The sequence below is a fragment of the Lactuca sativa genome, chromosome 7, assembly GCF_002870075.4.
Source record: "Lactuca sativa cultivar Salinas chromosome 7, Lsat_Salinas_v11, whole genome shotgun sequence".
NCBI classification, from domain to species: Eukaryota; Viridiplantae; Streptophyta; class Magnoliopsida; order Asterales; family Asteraceae; genus Lactuca; species Lactuca sativa.
The window spans coordinates 168,156,849-168,172,583 of NC_056629.2; the positions used below are offsets into that span (position 1 = coordinate 168,156,849).

Sequence of the window (15,735 nt, forward strand, 5' to 3'; positions counted from 1 at the left end):
GGTATTTCATTGCCACCAAAATCTTGATCTCGAATCTGAAAATGGTGGTTGCATTATCTCTCGAACAAACTCGAGTATACAACACGCTGGAAACGATGGCATCAACTGGAAACCACCATCACGACTGGATCTCTAGAAAAAGAAACATTCATAAAACCTCTAATCTAACCTCTTAGCTGCTATCTCTATCGATCTAGCCTCACATGGGTAAACTCTGATGTCATTCCTCTCGCCCTAGGTCTCTTTTCTTTCTCCAATCGTACAAAACGCATATACATACTCCCCCAAAATTCTTTATGCTAGGTTTTGGTTCCTTTAACAACAATCTGATGCAGGTTCAAGAAAAATGGAGGGGGTGGAATATCGTTCACGCTGTGTCGGGAAGAAATAGACATCACATGACTGAAATTTCCAATTTGGCAGTAAAGGCCCTTCAAGTTCCATATAAGCACACATTAAACCCTAACTCTAGTTTCTAAACAAATGAAGTTTCTAAAATGCATCATTAGTCTCTGCCACTTCACTATTCCTTAATTAAGGTCATTGCAAATATATTATTATTATTATTATTATTATTATTTAAGTACTTAATTTCTTGACTATTAGATAACAATCTTCTCAATATATTTATAAATTAGAATCCTAACGATTCTCCAATTTTATATATTCAATCTTAGAAATAAATAAATGAAAAAAGATGTTACACATTTGTTATTTTTAACAAAAACAATATTACAATTTATACCTGCCATATTAGCATGTCCTGAAACTTCTTTTGAAAATCTTTTGTCATTTAGAAGAGACATGACATTAAAGTATTGTCTACTTGTTAAAAAATGTTTGTCTATCTTATCAAAAGTACAAAAGAGATATTACATGTATCACTTACATTAGAAGTAGTTCCAGACACATAAGAAGTCTTATTAAACTCAACCCTTGGTTTATAGTCCTTAGGATATCCAATGAGTTTATAACACTTTTTTATTCTGTGGCCTTTTAGACCGTAGTTTTTATAATCAAGACCATAATTTCTAGTTTTAAACTTTCTAACATCATTAAGTTTACCAAAAAAGGCAGAGGAGTGATTACTATTAGTTCAAATAGAAATAGAACCATGTTTCTGGTTAGAATCTTCCCTTGACACAACAGAGAAATCAGTTTTAACATTAGGAACAGGCTCCATAATCGAAATCTGACTATTAACTTGATTATAAGAATCATATAAGGCAATCAAGAATTGCATTAATTTCATTAGTTTAGAATGATTGTTAGACTGACATACATGACCAAACTCACAAAACATTCCAAATGTCAAGATCAAACTCAGAACATACATGACCAACATATATTGAATCGGTCAAGGAATTAAGAATCCAAGAACATACAATGGCCTTTACCATTCACTTTGCTCTCAAATCAACAAACTCCTAATCTAAGAACAAGATAATAAAGATTGAAGAAGAAACCCTAAGAACAGTACTGAGAGAACGAGAGAAGATAATAAGGTGAGTATAAAATTGATCTCTGAAAATGAAAAATTACACACACATCTTCAATATATACTTCGAGTAGAAAGATGGATCAAATTCAGGTAACATCCACCCGAATCGGTAGGATCCACGTGTTTATCAATCACAACGACTTTAAAATTAGAAGTTGCAGTCCAAATGCTCAACAACCTTGACACTTCTAATCCTTCCTACACAATTCTTACAAAACAGGTTTCCAAATATATATACGATATACCCTAACATAAATAATAAATATTAATAAATGATACAAGAAAAAAGGATATGCTATTCAATGATAAGTTTGTGAACACTTGTTATTCTAAAAAATTCATTATATAAAAATGTTTGCCGAGTGTTTTTAATTTTAAATGCAACAACAAATGGTTGTTTAACTAAAAATTAGAGAAATTTCTAAAAATTTATTGCATCACGAGATAAATTAAGATATCCAAATTTCATTGTGTATACCAAAATAAATATGGAGAGAGATTCCTACTTTGGTGGATGTGATTTGAAGTACGCACAAATCTAGAAAAAATAATATGGAAATATATATGGTTGAATACGAAGGCCATTGCTTTTCAAACTTAATTTACTAAAAAAATTGTATACTAAGTTTTTTTTAAAGATTAAGTCCATTAAGTTAAAAAAAACATTATCTAAACATTTTTGGTAACCGTGCCTAGTGTATGTATAATAAAATTATACGGAAGGTGGAGCAGGAAAAAAAACAACGTTCGAACCTTTAAAAACACAATGAATTTCGGTCATGAGTAATATGTCTGTAATTTGTTGTGAAATACCAACAAATTTGTGACCGATTTGACTACGTTGGATAACATAGGCTATTTCCAACAAAATACTCGGTCTCTAACTTATTCATTACTTTAGTAACGAGGGATTACCTACAATGAATGTTTTAAAATCCGAGTTTTTAGTTGACCCGGTGTGATGATCGGTTCACGGGTCAACCGGTTGAACCGTTGGGTCAACCCGGTTTATGATCTTTTTTATTTTCATATATTTTTACTTTCCTGCATACTACATAGACATATGATACCAATAATTTGATGTCAACTAAGTTTAATCTAAACACAACAAACAACCACATAGAGTATTAATATCATGTTATAAATCAATCCAAACACAACAAACAACCATATAGAGTATAAATAACAAAAGAAAACATAGTTGTAGACAAATCCAAACACATTACGACCAAACCAAATCATGGATCTTGAGAAATTGGAGTATTATAAGCATCAATCTCGCGGTCACTTAGTAACTGAAATTCACTATCAACTTCATCATCAACATGGTTACCTTGTGATTTAGAAGTCAGTTCATGCTCTTGCTCATCAAGCATATTTTCCAAATCATCATAATTAAGTTCTCCTTCCCGCTCTTTTTTAACCACCCAAAATCCTGCTTATCAATATTTTTATAGTCAACAGGATCGTAAGACCTCATATCAACCTTCAATCTACAAAAGCATTCACAAAAAATTTCAAATATAACTTGGTCATTTTATGGCATAGTATATCTTAGCAAGATACCATACCTATTTTGTAAACGCAAGTTGTAATGAACAAATACAAGATCATTTAGCCTTTGATGTTCCAATCTATTCCTCCATTTCGTGTGAATCCTTTCAAATACACTCCATTTACGTTCGCAATCGAAAGAAGATACCGTTTGACTTAATATTCTATTAGCAAACTTTTGCAAAACCGGAATATCTCTGCCAAATGACTTCCACCACTCATCTAAAAAAGATATAGTTAACAAAAAAATATATTAGAAAATACAATATTTTATATATAATAATAACAAAATAAATTTAAATCATACCTGGACGAGTAAGATTATGAGAAGCAACGACATTGGATCTACCAAAGGTACCTTCAGCATCACAAAACCTGCCTAAATTCAATGTAATATTTAAAACGTCATTACCTTTAAAAGTCTTCTCAACCATTTCAAGAACGCCTTGGAACACCTCATTCTTCTTACAAAGATTTGCATGATCATATTGAAAAACGGGATTCAACCAATAAGCCGCACAATAAATACTTTTTCTTAACATCCTATCCCAACGACTATCAATTATGTTAGTGTAAGGCCTATATAATTCCTTCTTCTTCTTAAACAATTCCTTAATCCCTCTTCTTGCCCAACGAATTCCCTCGTAAACATAACCAATTGTAGGTTTTTCATCCGAATCACACAACCGCAAAAGCTTTAACAAAGGAGTCATTACTTTCACTGTAATCAAATAATTCTTCCAAAAGATTTCATTCAAGACAATTTGTTTACATTCAACCGCATTTCCCACTTTCAACATCTTCTTAAACTCATTAGATATGACCATTACTTGTAAATCTTCCTTATGGTTATATAAACTTTGAAATGCAATGAACACGGTACCAAACCGAGTAGCACCTGGACGGATAATTTCTTTCCAACCGGGTCTTTTTCTTAGCCAATTCAAGGGCCACTTATGATTATAAACAAAAACAGTAACCCTCGATGCAAGATTGACCAAACTTTTCACATAACCAATTCTGAAAGATCCTTTAATACAAGATTAAGACAATAAGTTACACATGGAGACCAAGTAATAGAAGGATTTCTTTCACATAACTTAGTACCAGCAAGCTAGTAATTAGCAGCATTATCGGTTACCATTTGCACCACATTTTTTTCTCCTACCATTTCAACAATCTCAACAAACAAATTACACAAATTTGTAGCATTTCTCTCTATATCAGATGCATCAATAGATTTAAGAAATGATATCCCTTTCGGACAATAAACCAAGAAATTAATCAAATGTCGTTGTGAAACATCCCTCCACCCATCACTCATAATTGTGCAACCAGTATCAACCCATTGACTTCTTAACGAATCAATTATCAATGAAACTGACTTTTTTTGCATCTGTCAATAAATTAACCCTCAGAGAATGATAAATAGGTTCTTTGTACCCATAACCAATACTTGCTATTTTATCTACCATAAGTTGAAAAAAAAGGAGAGTTGCAAGCATTCATAGGTATACATGCATCATAAAACCACATAGCAATAGCTAAATCCACATCATGTATTTTTGCCTTACTTTGCATTGTAGATTTGATAGTGGGTTGGGAAGGATCATTTATACCATTCGTAAAAAATGGATGCAAGTTCGAAGTAGATTTCCTTTTTCCCTTTTTCACAGTTGACATTTCTGCTTCCTCCATCTCTTCATCATCATCCAAGATAGTAGCACTAGTGGTACGTTTTTCGTTTTCTTTTTGGGAAGTCTCTTTCAATTTCCCTTGTATAGTAAACCGCAATTCTAGACTAACTTTTGGGCATGCTACTACCTCACCTTTAATACCAGCAAGATATTTCTTAACCCTGTATATTCCACCACCACCTATAACGTTTTGACAAAAATTACATATCCATGCCTTTTTCCTCTTCTCATCAATGACTTGAGTAACATGTTCCCATGCTATATCCGTCTTTGTTCGTCCATTTGATTGAACCGAAGAATGGGATTGAGCTTGAGATTGTACTTGCAATGGTTCTTCTTCCCTTGATTCCATATTTAACTGCACTGAAAAGTAATATTATAATCAATAAACATATTTCAATTGTATCCTAATTACATAATCTACACAATCAAAACCTTGAAACAATGATCAATTAACAATAAATGAACTCTAATATGGAACAAGATGCTCAGAATGTTTAGAAATATTTGTTGGTGTTTTCCAACCCATAAAAATGGGACCTTGGTGCACCTAGTAGGGACTGGAGACCTTTAACTTAGAATTAGACAAAAAAAAAACCCTACACCACCATACTAACCAGTCAACTTCTTTTCTTTTTGTTCAATTAATCTACAGTTAAAACCATAATGCTACAAAAACCCCATACTAAATCTCAGCAAATATCAAGATTGGTTGTGCCAAAAGATAAAGTCAACAATACATGTTGGGTTTAAAGATTCTAAATTAGCATATATTGTTTTAGCTTTTTGTCTTTTAACATGGTCTATATTTAACATAGCTATAAGATCTATACACTCAAAAGTCAAGCTTACTAACATTAGTTATGCTCAGAAAGAGAAGCAACAGAAACCTAATCGATCACAAACTTGTAATTCCAAACAAAGATATACTTCGGAAATTGCAAATCATTAACTAGATAGACTCAAAATTGGATGATTGGAGTCAATGGATTAGTAATAGAGAGGGAATGAAATCGTCTGGAGAAGAACGGAAACTCACCTGGAGAAGAACGAAATCGTTGGGGTCGCTACTTCAGTCACTCCTGATGTCGCTCCTTCAGTCGCTGCTTTCTTTCTTTCTTCAGGTCGCTATTCTTTCCAAAGGAGACGAGTTTGTTTTGCCTGGAGAAAGCCGATCTTACTTAATTTGACATACCCTAATAAACGGGCGAATCTGGTTTTGTGGCGGTTCGACATACCCGGTTCAACCGCGGTTTAGTGTAAACCCAACCGGTTCGATCCGGTCGTATTTTTACAAAAACCCGCTCTAATTTGACCTGTCTTTTATCCCGGGTCACGGTCCAACGGGTTGAACCGGCCAGGTCGACCCGGGTTTTAAAACATTGCATATATGCACATTTTTAAAATAAAAGTTTTCGTTTTTGAATTTTTTTTTTCTTCAAAAGTGATTAAAAATAAACGATCAAGGCCCTAAAAACTATGTTTTTGAACAAAAAAATCACAAAAAATAAGTTATGAGGTTTCAAAGAATCTTTGTGTTCTCAAATGACTTAAAATTTCTTTATCTCTCTCTCTCTAAATATATATATATATATATATATATATATAACACTCGGTTCCAACTATGAAATTATTTTCGATTGTGTATGGTATTCTTCTTTGAAGGTCACGACGTGGTGAAGCTCAACATGACGTAGCGATGAGTTTTGGGCAGCATGGTTTGATGAACCACCACGACGTGGTGATTGTGCCACGACGTGGTGGTGGCTGTTGGGGAAAACCCTAATGTTTAAGGGTCGAGCCATATTTAAACATCCTTAACCCTCCTAGCCTCCTTCCCATCAGCCTCCATCTCTCTAAATAGTCCCCTGCAAACCCTAGAGCCCTTGTGTGAGTTTTAACCTTAAAGTTTGTGTATGTGGTGCTTGTAAAGGAAGAAGATGGTGGAAGATCTCATTGGGAGTCCAAAGAAAAGAAGATCCAAAAGTTTACCTTCTTCTAGCATCTCAAGGAGGTATAAAGCCTTCATCTTGTCGAGTCAATGGATAGATCTATGGATTTTGCACCTTTTTATCTATGTCTTGTTGCCTTGGGTGGTTGAACTTCATAAAGCTTGCAACTTTATGAGTCTTCGGGTCATTTGGAGCATTTGGCTCTTTGGATCTAGACTAGAATTGAGTTTTGAGGCCATGCATGGAATCTTGGCCTTTTTTCACTATTTTGATCTAAACATCCTTAACCCTCCTAGCCTCCCTCCCATCAGCCTCCATCTCTCCAAATAGTCTCCTGCAAACCCTAGAGCCCTTGTGTGAGTTTTAACCTTAAAGTGTGTGTATGTGGTGCTTGTGAAGGAAGAAGGTGGTGGAAGATCTCATTGGGAGTCCAAAGCAAAGAAGATCCAAGAGTTTACCTTCCTCTAGCATCTTAAGGAGGTATAAAGCCTTCATCTTGTCGAGTCAATGGACAGATCTATGGATTTTGCACCTTTTTATCTATGTCTTGTTGCCTTGGGTAGTTGAACTTCATAAATCTTGCAACTTTAGGAGTCTTCGGGTCATTTGGAGCATTTGGCTCTTTGGATCTAGACTAGAATTGAGTTTTGAGGCCATGCAAGGAATCTTGGCCTTTTTCCGTATTTTGATCTAAAAAGAGATTAAGATATGTATTAGGCATGCATGTCTAAAAAGCATCAATTATTAGGGTGTGTTTGGTGTTAGAGACCCTTTTGAAGCTTTTTTTCAAGTAACCTTATGGATTGGATGATTATTGCTTAAGTCATAAAGTATTTTGGATCTCAAAGTTAAGATCTATGGCATTTTGGAGGGTTATATTGGATAAAGTTGGAAAGTTTATCCATCTAGACCCTATTTTAGACCAGATCTGAGTTGTAGGCCCTTTGGAATAGAAGAAAAGTGGTTGAATGCATTAAGCTGCTAAAAACCATGTTACCATGACGTGTCGATGCCACCACGACATGGTGATAGGGCCGCCCACGACTGTTTTGTCGTATTTGACACCACGGCATGGTACAAGGGTACCGGGACATGGCGGTCAGGTGAGTTGAGTTTTCTCAACCTTTCTGACCATTTGACTAAGTTTGAACCTAAGGGTATTTAGGGTATTTTTGGAAATTTGATTGAGATTGGTCATTTGGTATGAATAGGTGACGGCTAGAGCTGAGATTCGAAGTCATGACCTCATCAACTTTTGTCCAGTTTGCGAGGTGAGGTTTCTTCACTGTACTTTCGGGTTGAAGGCGCCAAGGCTAGCCCTTTGGATTTGATATCCTATTAGGTGATAGTATGTTATCGTGTCGTAGTGATCAGTTAGATCGGTATCATGGTATATAGGATGATGCTATGATTAGTGATCTGTAGATCTGCTTAATTGTCTGTAGATTATCTATATGATTATTTATGACATGTGCACATATTTGGTTGGCGGTTGAGGCATTACTACTTTGTGTGTAAGCCAACAGGTTGGGGGCATACCTACCCAATTGTTGATTGAGCCTGAGAGTATTCCATCCCGAGGATAACAGGACCCATTGTAGATTGGCATTCCAACCCGATGTTTGATGGGCCTGGGGTATTCGAACCCGATGGTTGAGTAGACCCACATTATATTGGCAATCCAACCCGATGCTTGATTGGGCCTGGGGGTATTCCAACCCGATGGTTGATTAGACTCGAATGTTATATGTTTATGTGTTGGTACTTTGGGGGATTTTACTAAGCGTTGGCTTACAATTTTGTGTTATATTTCAGGTACTTTGAATCACCGCAGAAAGGTGAAGGCATAACCATACACATCCTCTTGTTTATAATTATGATTTGGGAGACTCTGATGTTCAAAATGTTTTGAAAACTATGTTTGTAAACAATTTGTGAATTTGGGTTGGTTTTAAAAAGTTTAAATTTCTTGTGATTTTTATAGGTGTTACAAATTGGTATCAGAGCCTTGGTTTGATTGAATTCGAGGAGCACTCGTGTGAATTCAGTCTCAAACTAAGTAAAATGATTTTACAAAAATGATTTTCAATTGTGTTCAAAATAATCAAGAGGATGTGATGTGTACGATCAGTCGGAGCCAGTAAGTAGCCCCAAATTACCACACTATTATATGATATTGTGATATGTTAGAACAACATGTTAGTGATAGACTAGGGTTTTCCTTATATGAAATTGACATCATTATTGTAGTTGCTTTGTGTATCCATCATAGTTGTATATAACTAAGATTCTGTAGCCTGAGAATGTTTGGTTTGGCCTTATTTCCTGTTCTTGTTTGATGAAGGGATTAGGGTAGGATCAGATATTCAACTGTCTATAGGGTCCAGTGTTATGTATGATTAGCATACACAAGTGTTACAGGGTTGGTGGAAGTTTCATGGATAAGTTGTGTGGGGTCAGCTAGCCAATTTTGTGATGTTTAGCCTTCCTTTAGGAATTGATGATTGAGTGTATGCATATTCTGGTTTGTATTTTTAGGGTTGTTGTGATGATCCTCTGAGACAAATACGGGTAAGTGTGGAAGGTAGTATGGGCTCGTACTGTTGGAAGCACAAGACTCGTACGTATAACAGAGAAGTCACAACCCCTAGGGCTTTGTTAGGAGTTGTTTCCCCTGGTATGATATGTATTTTATCTGATATCTCCCTGGTTTGTTTTCAATATGGTGATGACGAGATGATTTGAGGCGGGATCTAGATCGGGATCGGGAGCTAATGGCCAGCATGGGCCAGTTGTGTCCGAGGACGGGATTAGGGAGATCCCTCATGAGGAGGTTATTGCTCACTTTCGGGAATAGTTACCGGAGATGTTTGGGTCTATTAAAATCACCATGGTGGAGTACTTTGATGAGCGTTATGTTGCATTGTCTGAGGCCGTTGCTGATGCAGCCACCACAACTATTGTTGCTGGTGGGATTGGTGCTAGGAGAGTCTTCCAGTATCGAGACTTTGACAATACAAAGCCTCCAACATTTGATGGAGTTCAGGATCCGATCATAGCCATGAGATTGCTTTCTGACATCGAGGGATGCTTCTTCACTTGCTCTTTCCCTCTTGACCAGAAGGTCAAGTGCACTCTGGACCTTCTTAGGTCCGGAGCGAATGATTGGTGGAGACTTGTTACCAGCTCGTATTCTCCTGAGCAGAGGACTGCATTGACTTGGGAGTAGTTCTTGTAGACGTTTTGTTCTAGATATGTTCTGTTGGTGGAGCGTGAGAGGTTGGCACATGACTACTTGGATTTGAGACAGGGGACTGAGTCGGTGACGGAGATCACCAAGATGTTCACGGAGAGGGCCATGTTTTATCCTGAGTTTGCTGCTTCTGAACAAGCTCAGATGACCCATTACTTGATCATGCTCAAGACATACATAAGGAAGTTTGTATCTACTCAGCTTTATAGTTCATTGTTTGAGTTGTAGGAGGACGCTAGGTAGCGTAAGATTAAGATAGAGCTCCATACGAGGGATCAGAGACCCACCCCGACACAGTCATAGTCTGCGCCGAATTGGTTCAGGACCGTTGATACTATATTTGGGATTCAGAGGGGCTATACTTGTTGGAAGTGCGGAAAGGTTCATGATGGAGCTTGTCGATCTTCTTCGGGATGCCACAAATATGGCAAACAGGGCTACATTACTAGGGACTGCCGATATCAGGGTCCAACATCCGACATCAAGCTTTATTATTATTGTGATCATGTGGTCCATGTGAAGGCCTAGTGCCCCTTGCTTGCTGCCAGGCCGGCGTGGGCTCCAACATCGGCTACTCTAAGGATCACGGATGGGAGTCAGGGCAGGGCGGATCCCCCAAGGGCTCGGGGTCACGCTTTCCAACTCACTGTATAGGAGGCCAGGTCGGCACCAGATGTTGTGACCGATATGTTTCTATTTATTATTTTGTTGATTATGCTTTATGTTATGTTGATGTTTATTCTCCTAATAGGTACGTTCTTAGTGAACTCTTTTCCTAATCTTGTGTTATTTGACTCAGAAGCGATTCGGTCCTTTATATCTCAAACATTCATTAAGGAGTTTGATATGCCTATTGGGGAGTTAGAGTGTCCGTTGTAGGCTTCCATCGCCAACGAACACAGGTTTTATGCATCCGCACTGTATAAGGGTTGTATATTGGAGATCTTCATAGTGCCTTATCCAATTGATCTGATCCTTATCCCCATGGGGGATGTATGCGTGATAGTAGGTATGGACTAGCTGAGCAGGTTTGATGCAATGATTGATTGTGAGGGCCAACGAGTGATAGTTCAAACCCCAAGTGGGGGAGAACTAGTTATCTTTGGAGAAGGCACCAGGGTTGGTTCAGGGTTTTGTTTGGCATCCAGGGCTCGGCAGTATATTCAGCACGGGTGTGCATGTTATTTGGCTTATGTGGTTGATACTCGGTATAGGGAGAAGACTTCATTTTTAGAGGTTCCAGTTGTCAGGGACTTTGCTGATGTTTTCCTAGAGGAGTTACCCGATGTGCCTCTTGAGAGGCAGGTTGAGTTCATGATTGATCTTGTGCTAGGTGTGTTCCCGATTTCCAAGGTGTTGTACCACCTGGCACCATCTGACATGCATGAGTTGTCATCTTAGCTTCAGGAGCTTCTAGGCAAGCAGTTCATCAGACCTAGCAGTTCTCTGGGGGGGAGCGCTGGTACTGTTTGTCAAGAAGAAGGATGGTTCACACCGGATGTGCATTGATTATTGGGAGTTGAACAAGTTAACGGTGAAGAATCGTCATCCCCTCCTGTAGATTGATGACCTCTTTGATCAGTTGGAGAGTGCATCTTGGTTCTCAAAGATAGATCTGAGGTCTGGGTATCATCAGGTGAAAGTGAGAGAGGATCACGTGGAGAAGACCATATTCTAGAATCGTTATGGGCATTACGAGTACGTGACGATGCCATTTGGGCTCACCCATGCGCCTGCGGTGTTTATGGATTTGATGAATCGGGTATGCAGGCCGATGCTCGACCAATCTGTCATTGTGTTTATTGATGATATCTTGGTGTATTCCAAGACCAGAGAGTAGCATGAGGAGCACCTTCGAGAGCTTCTGGGGGTTTTGATGCGAGAAGAACTTTACACTAGACTTGGCAATCCGTGTCTGCATGTCATGTATTCGTGTCAGACATGAATTTACACGACACGAATTTGGTAAACACGAACACGAATTATAAAACGTGTTTGGGGTATCAAACACGAACACGACACGTAAAAAATTCGTGTGACACGTGGCACGACACGAATAGACATGTTTTTTAGCCGTGTTACACGTAAACACGAATAGACACGTTTTTAATGGCTTTTTTAAGCTATGGCTATAAACTAATTATTGACTTTTACGAAATTGATCCCTAATATATTATAAATACAAAATTTAACCCTAAAGTATATATGTGTATATACGTGTTTATATGTGTTTATACGTGTCACGTGTCAACATGAATTTGTATCGTGTCTTATACGTGTCTAAACAGGTAAATTCGTGTTTGACACGTGTAAGACACGCAACACGGATTTAAAATACGTGTCAGACACGAATAAACACAAAACACATACACGGAAAATTCGTATCGCGTTCGTGTCGTATTAATCGTGTCGTGTATCAAATTGCCAGGTCTACTTTACACCAAGTTCTCGAAGTGTGAGTTTTGGTTACGAGAGGTACAGTTCCTAGGGCACCTTGTTAATTAGGATGAGATTTTGGTCGATTCAGCTAAGATCGAGGCTGTGATGCAATGGGAGGTTTCAAAATCTCCCTCAGAGATTAGAAATTTCTTGGGTTTGGCAGGGTAGTATCGGAGATCTATGTAGGACTTCTCCAAGATTACGGTACCCCTCACTCGTCTGAAAAGGATGGGGGTGGATTTTTAATGGGGCCCTGAGCAGCAGTCGACATTTGAGACTCTTCGGCAGAGGTTATGTGAGGCCCCGGTATTGACCCTCCGGGGGGTCGAGGATTTTGTGGTATTCTGTGATGCATCCATCACTGGTTTGGGGGCAGCCCTCATACAGAGAGGGCGAGTGATTACTTATGCTTTACGGTAGCTGAAGACGCATGCGATGTGATATCCCACACATGACCAATTTGGGGGCAGTGGTGTTTTCCCTTAAGATTTAGAGACATTATCTATATGGGGTCCATGGTACTGTCTACACGGATCATAGTTTGATATATTTGATGGATCATCCGAACCTGAACATGAGGTAGCGCAGGTGGATAGACGTGGTCAAGGATTATGACTCTGAGATCCTTTACCATCCGGGTAAAGTGAATGTGGTAGCGGATACTTTGAGCCGCAATTTGGCTAGATCTTCGGTTGAGGATATGTGTATGAGGATATCCGTTGATTCTCAGCTTTTGGGATTGATCAGAGAGGCTCAGATAAAGGGAGGAAAGAGAACTGGAAATAAGAAAGGATCGAGGGTGAGATTAACAGATTTGTCACGAATAGTCGTGGGTTATTGACCTGGTGTGGTCAGGTTTAGGTTCCAGTTTCTCGTGGGATCAGGCAAATTGTGTTAGAGGAGGCTCATAAGTCTCACTTTTCTATACACCCGGGAGCAACCAATATGTATCAAGATTTGAGATTGAGTTACTAGTGGCAGTGTATGAAGAGGAGATAGTATGGTATGTCGAGAGATGCTTGACCTGCAGGATGGTCAAGGTAAAGCATTAGAGGTGTAAGCTACAGTCTCTGGATGTTCCTATGTGGAAATGGGAGCAGATCACCATGGATTTTATCACTAAGTTGCTGAAGACGGCAAAGGGATTTGATGCTATATGGGTCATCGTTGATTGATTGACCAAGAGGGCCCACTTTTTGGCCATCCGGTAAAGCTTTTCGGCCGAAAGTTGGTCAATGTTTATGTATGGGAGATCGTTGCTACCCATGGGGTTCCGAGTTCCATTATTTCTAATCGAGATGTTCGGTTCACTTCCCGATTCTGGCAGAAGTTCCACGAGGAACTGGGCATGAGGTTACATTTCAGCACTGCATAACATCCGAAGACTGGTAAATAGAGTGAATGGACTATACAGACCCTTGAGGATATGTTGTGGGCATGTTTTATTGATTTTGGTGGGAGTTGGAATTCCTACCTACCTCTTGTGAAGTTCTCCTACAATAATTGTTATCACTCCAACATTGGTGCTCCGCCATTTGAGCTCTTGTATGGTCGTAGATGTCGTACCCCATTTTGTTGGGGATTGGTTGGTCATAGGATCTTGGGAAGGACCGAGTTAGTCCTTCAGACCACAGAGCTTATCCAACAGATTAGGAAGAGACTACAGAGTAAGAGATACGGGAGCATTACCCGGAGTTGACTTCGAGGACAGAGTCTGATTCAAGTAGGGAAGAGTTTTAACACTTGGTTCTAGGTATGAAATTATATTCGATTGTGTATGGTATTTTTATTTGAAGGCCACGATGTGGTGAAGCCTCACCACGACGTAGCAATGAGTTTTGGGTCATGGGGTTTAATGAACCACCACAAGGTGGTGATTGTGCCATGATATGGTGGTGGCTGTTGGGGAAAGCCCTAAATTTTAAGGGTTGAGCCCTATTTAAAGATCCTTAACCACTCCTAGCCTCCCTCCCATCATCCTCCATCTCTCCAAATCGTCCCTTGCAAACCCTAGAGTCCTTGTGTGTGTTTTTAGCCTTAAAGTGTGGGTATTTGGTGTTTGTGAATGAAGAATATGATGGAAGATCTCATTAGGAATCCGAAGCAAAGAAGATCCAGGAGTTTTCTAGCATCTCAAGGAGGTATAAAGTCTTCATCTTGTCGATTCAATGGATAGATTTATGGATTTTGCCCCTTTTCTCTATGGCTTGTTGCCTTGGTGGTTGAACTTTATAAAGCTTGCAACTTTATGATTTTCCAGGCTATTTGGAGCATTTGGTAGAATTGAGTTTTGAGGCCATGCATGGAATCTTGGTCTTTTTTTCCCTATTTTGACTTAATGAGAGTTTAAGACATGCATTGGACATGCATTTCTGAAAAGCACCGATTTTTAGGGTGTGTTTGGTGTTAGAGATCCTTTTGAAGCTTTTGTTCAAGTAACCTTAAGGATTGGATGATTATTTCTTAAGCCATTAAGTATTTTGGATCTTAAAGTTGAGATTTATGCATTTTGGAGGGTTCTATTGGATAAAGTTGGAAACTTTATCCATCTAGACCATATTCTGGACCAGATATGAGTTGGAGACCCTTTAGAATATAAGAAAGTGACCGAACGCATTAAGCTGCTAAAAACCTTGTTACTAGGACATGATACAAGGGTACCACGACGTGACGGTTAGCTGAGTTGACTTTTCTCGAACTTTCTGACCGTTTGACTAAGTTTTACCCTAAGGGTATTTTAGGTATTTTATAATTTTGATTGAGATTGGTCATTTAGTTGGAATAGGTGACAATTAGAGTTGAGATTCAAAGTCAAGACCTCATCAGCTTTTGTCAAGATTTCGAGGTAAGTTTCCTCACTGTACTTGCGGGTCGAAGGCACCAAGGCCGACCATTTGGATTTGATATCATGTTATGTGATAGTATGTTATCGTGTCGTAGTGATCTGTTAAATCGGCATCATGGTATATAATATAATGTTATGCTTAGTGATCTATAGATCTGCTTGATTGTATGTAGACTGTTTATATGTTTATCTGTTATATGTGCACATATTTGGTTGGTGGTTAAGGCTTTAATGTTTTGTGGGTAAGCCAACAGGCTGGGGGCATACCTACATGATGGTTGATTGGGCCCGTGGGTATTCCATCTAGAGGATGACAAGACCCATTATAGATTGGCATTCCAACCCGATGGTTGATGGGTCTGGGATATTCCAACCTGATGGTTGAGTGGACCCATAATATATTGGCATTCTAACCTGATGGTTGATCAGGCTTGGCGGTATTCCAACCCGATGGTTGATTGGACCCAACATGTTGTTATATGTTTATGTGTTTG

At 38.7% G+C, this 15,735-nt stretch overlaps 1 protein-coding gene across 1 annotated transcript; it reads right to left on the reverse strand.

The window, feature by feature from the left end:
• Nucleotides 1-2,739: 2,739 nt before the first annotated feature.
• Nucleotides 2,740-3,882, reverse strand: LOC111919114 (uncharacterized). The gene is made up of 4 exons (XM_023914729.1): nt 3,363-3,882; nt 3,204-3,277; nt 2,988-2,994; nt 2,740-2,936 (listed from the first exon to the last, which is right to left on the reverse strand). The coding sequence occupies exons 1-4, from the start codon at nt 3,880-3,882 to the stop codon at nt 2,740-2,742; spliced, it is 798 nt and encodes a 265-aa protein (XP_023770497.1).
• Between the last annotated feature and the right edge of the window lie 11,853 nt (nt 3,883-15,735).

Bases quoted from the DNA above. Each gene is read 5' to 3' on its own strand.
- LOC111919114 (XM_023914729.1), bottom strand. From the start codon at position 3,882: ATGGTCATATCTAATGAGTTTAAGAAGATGTTGAAAGTGGGAAATGCG. The intron at 3,278-3,362 runs GTATGATTTAAA...TATCTTTTTTAG, and splicing joins TCATAATCTTACTCGTCCAG to ATGAGTGGTGGAAGTCATTT.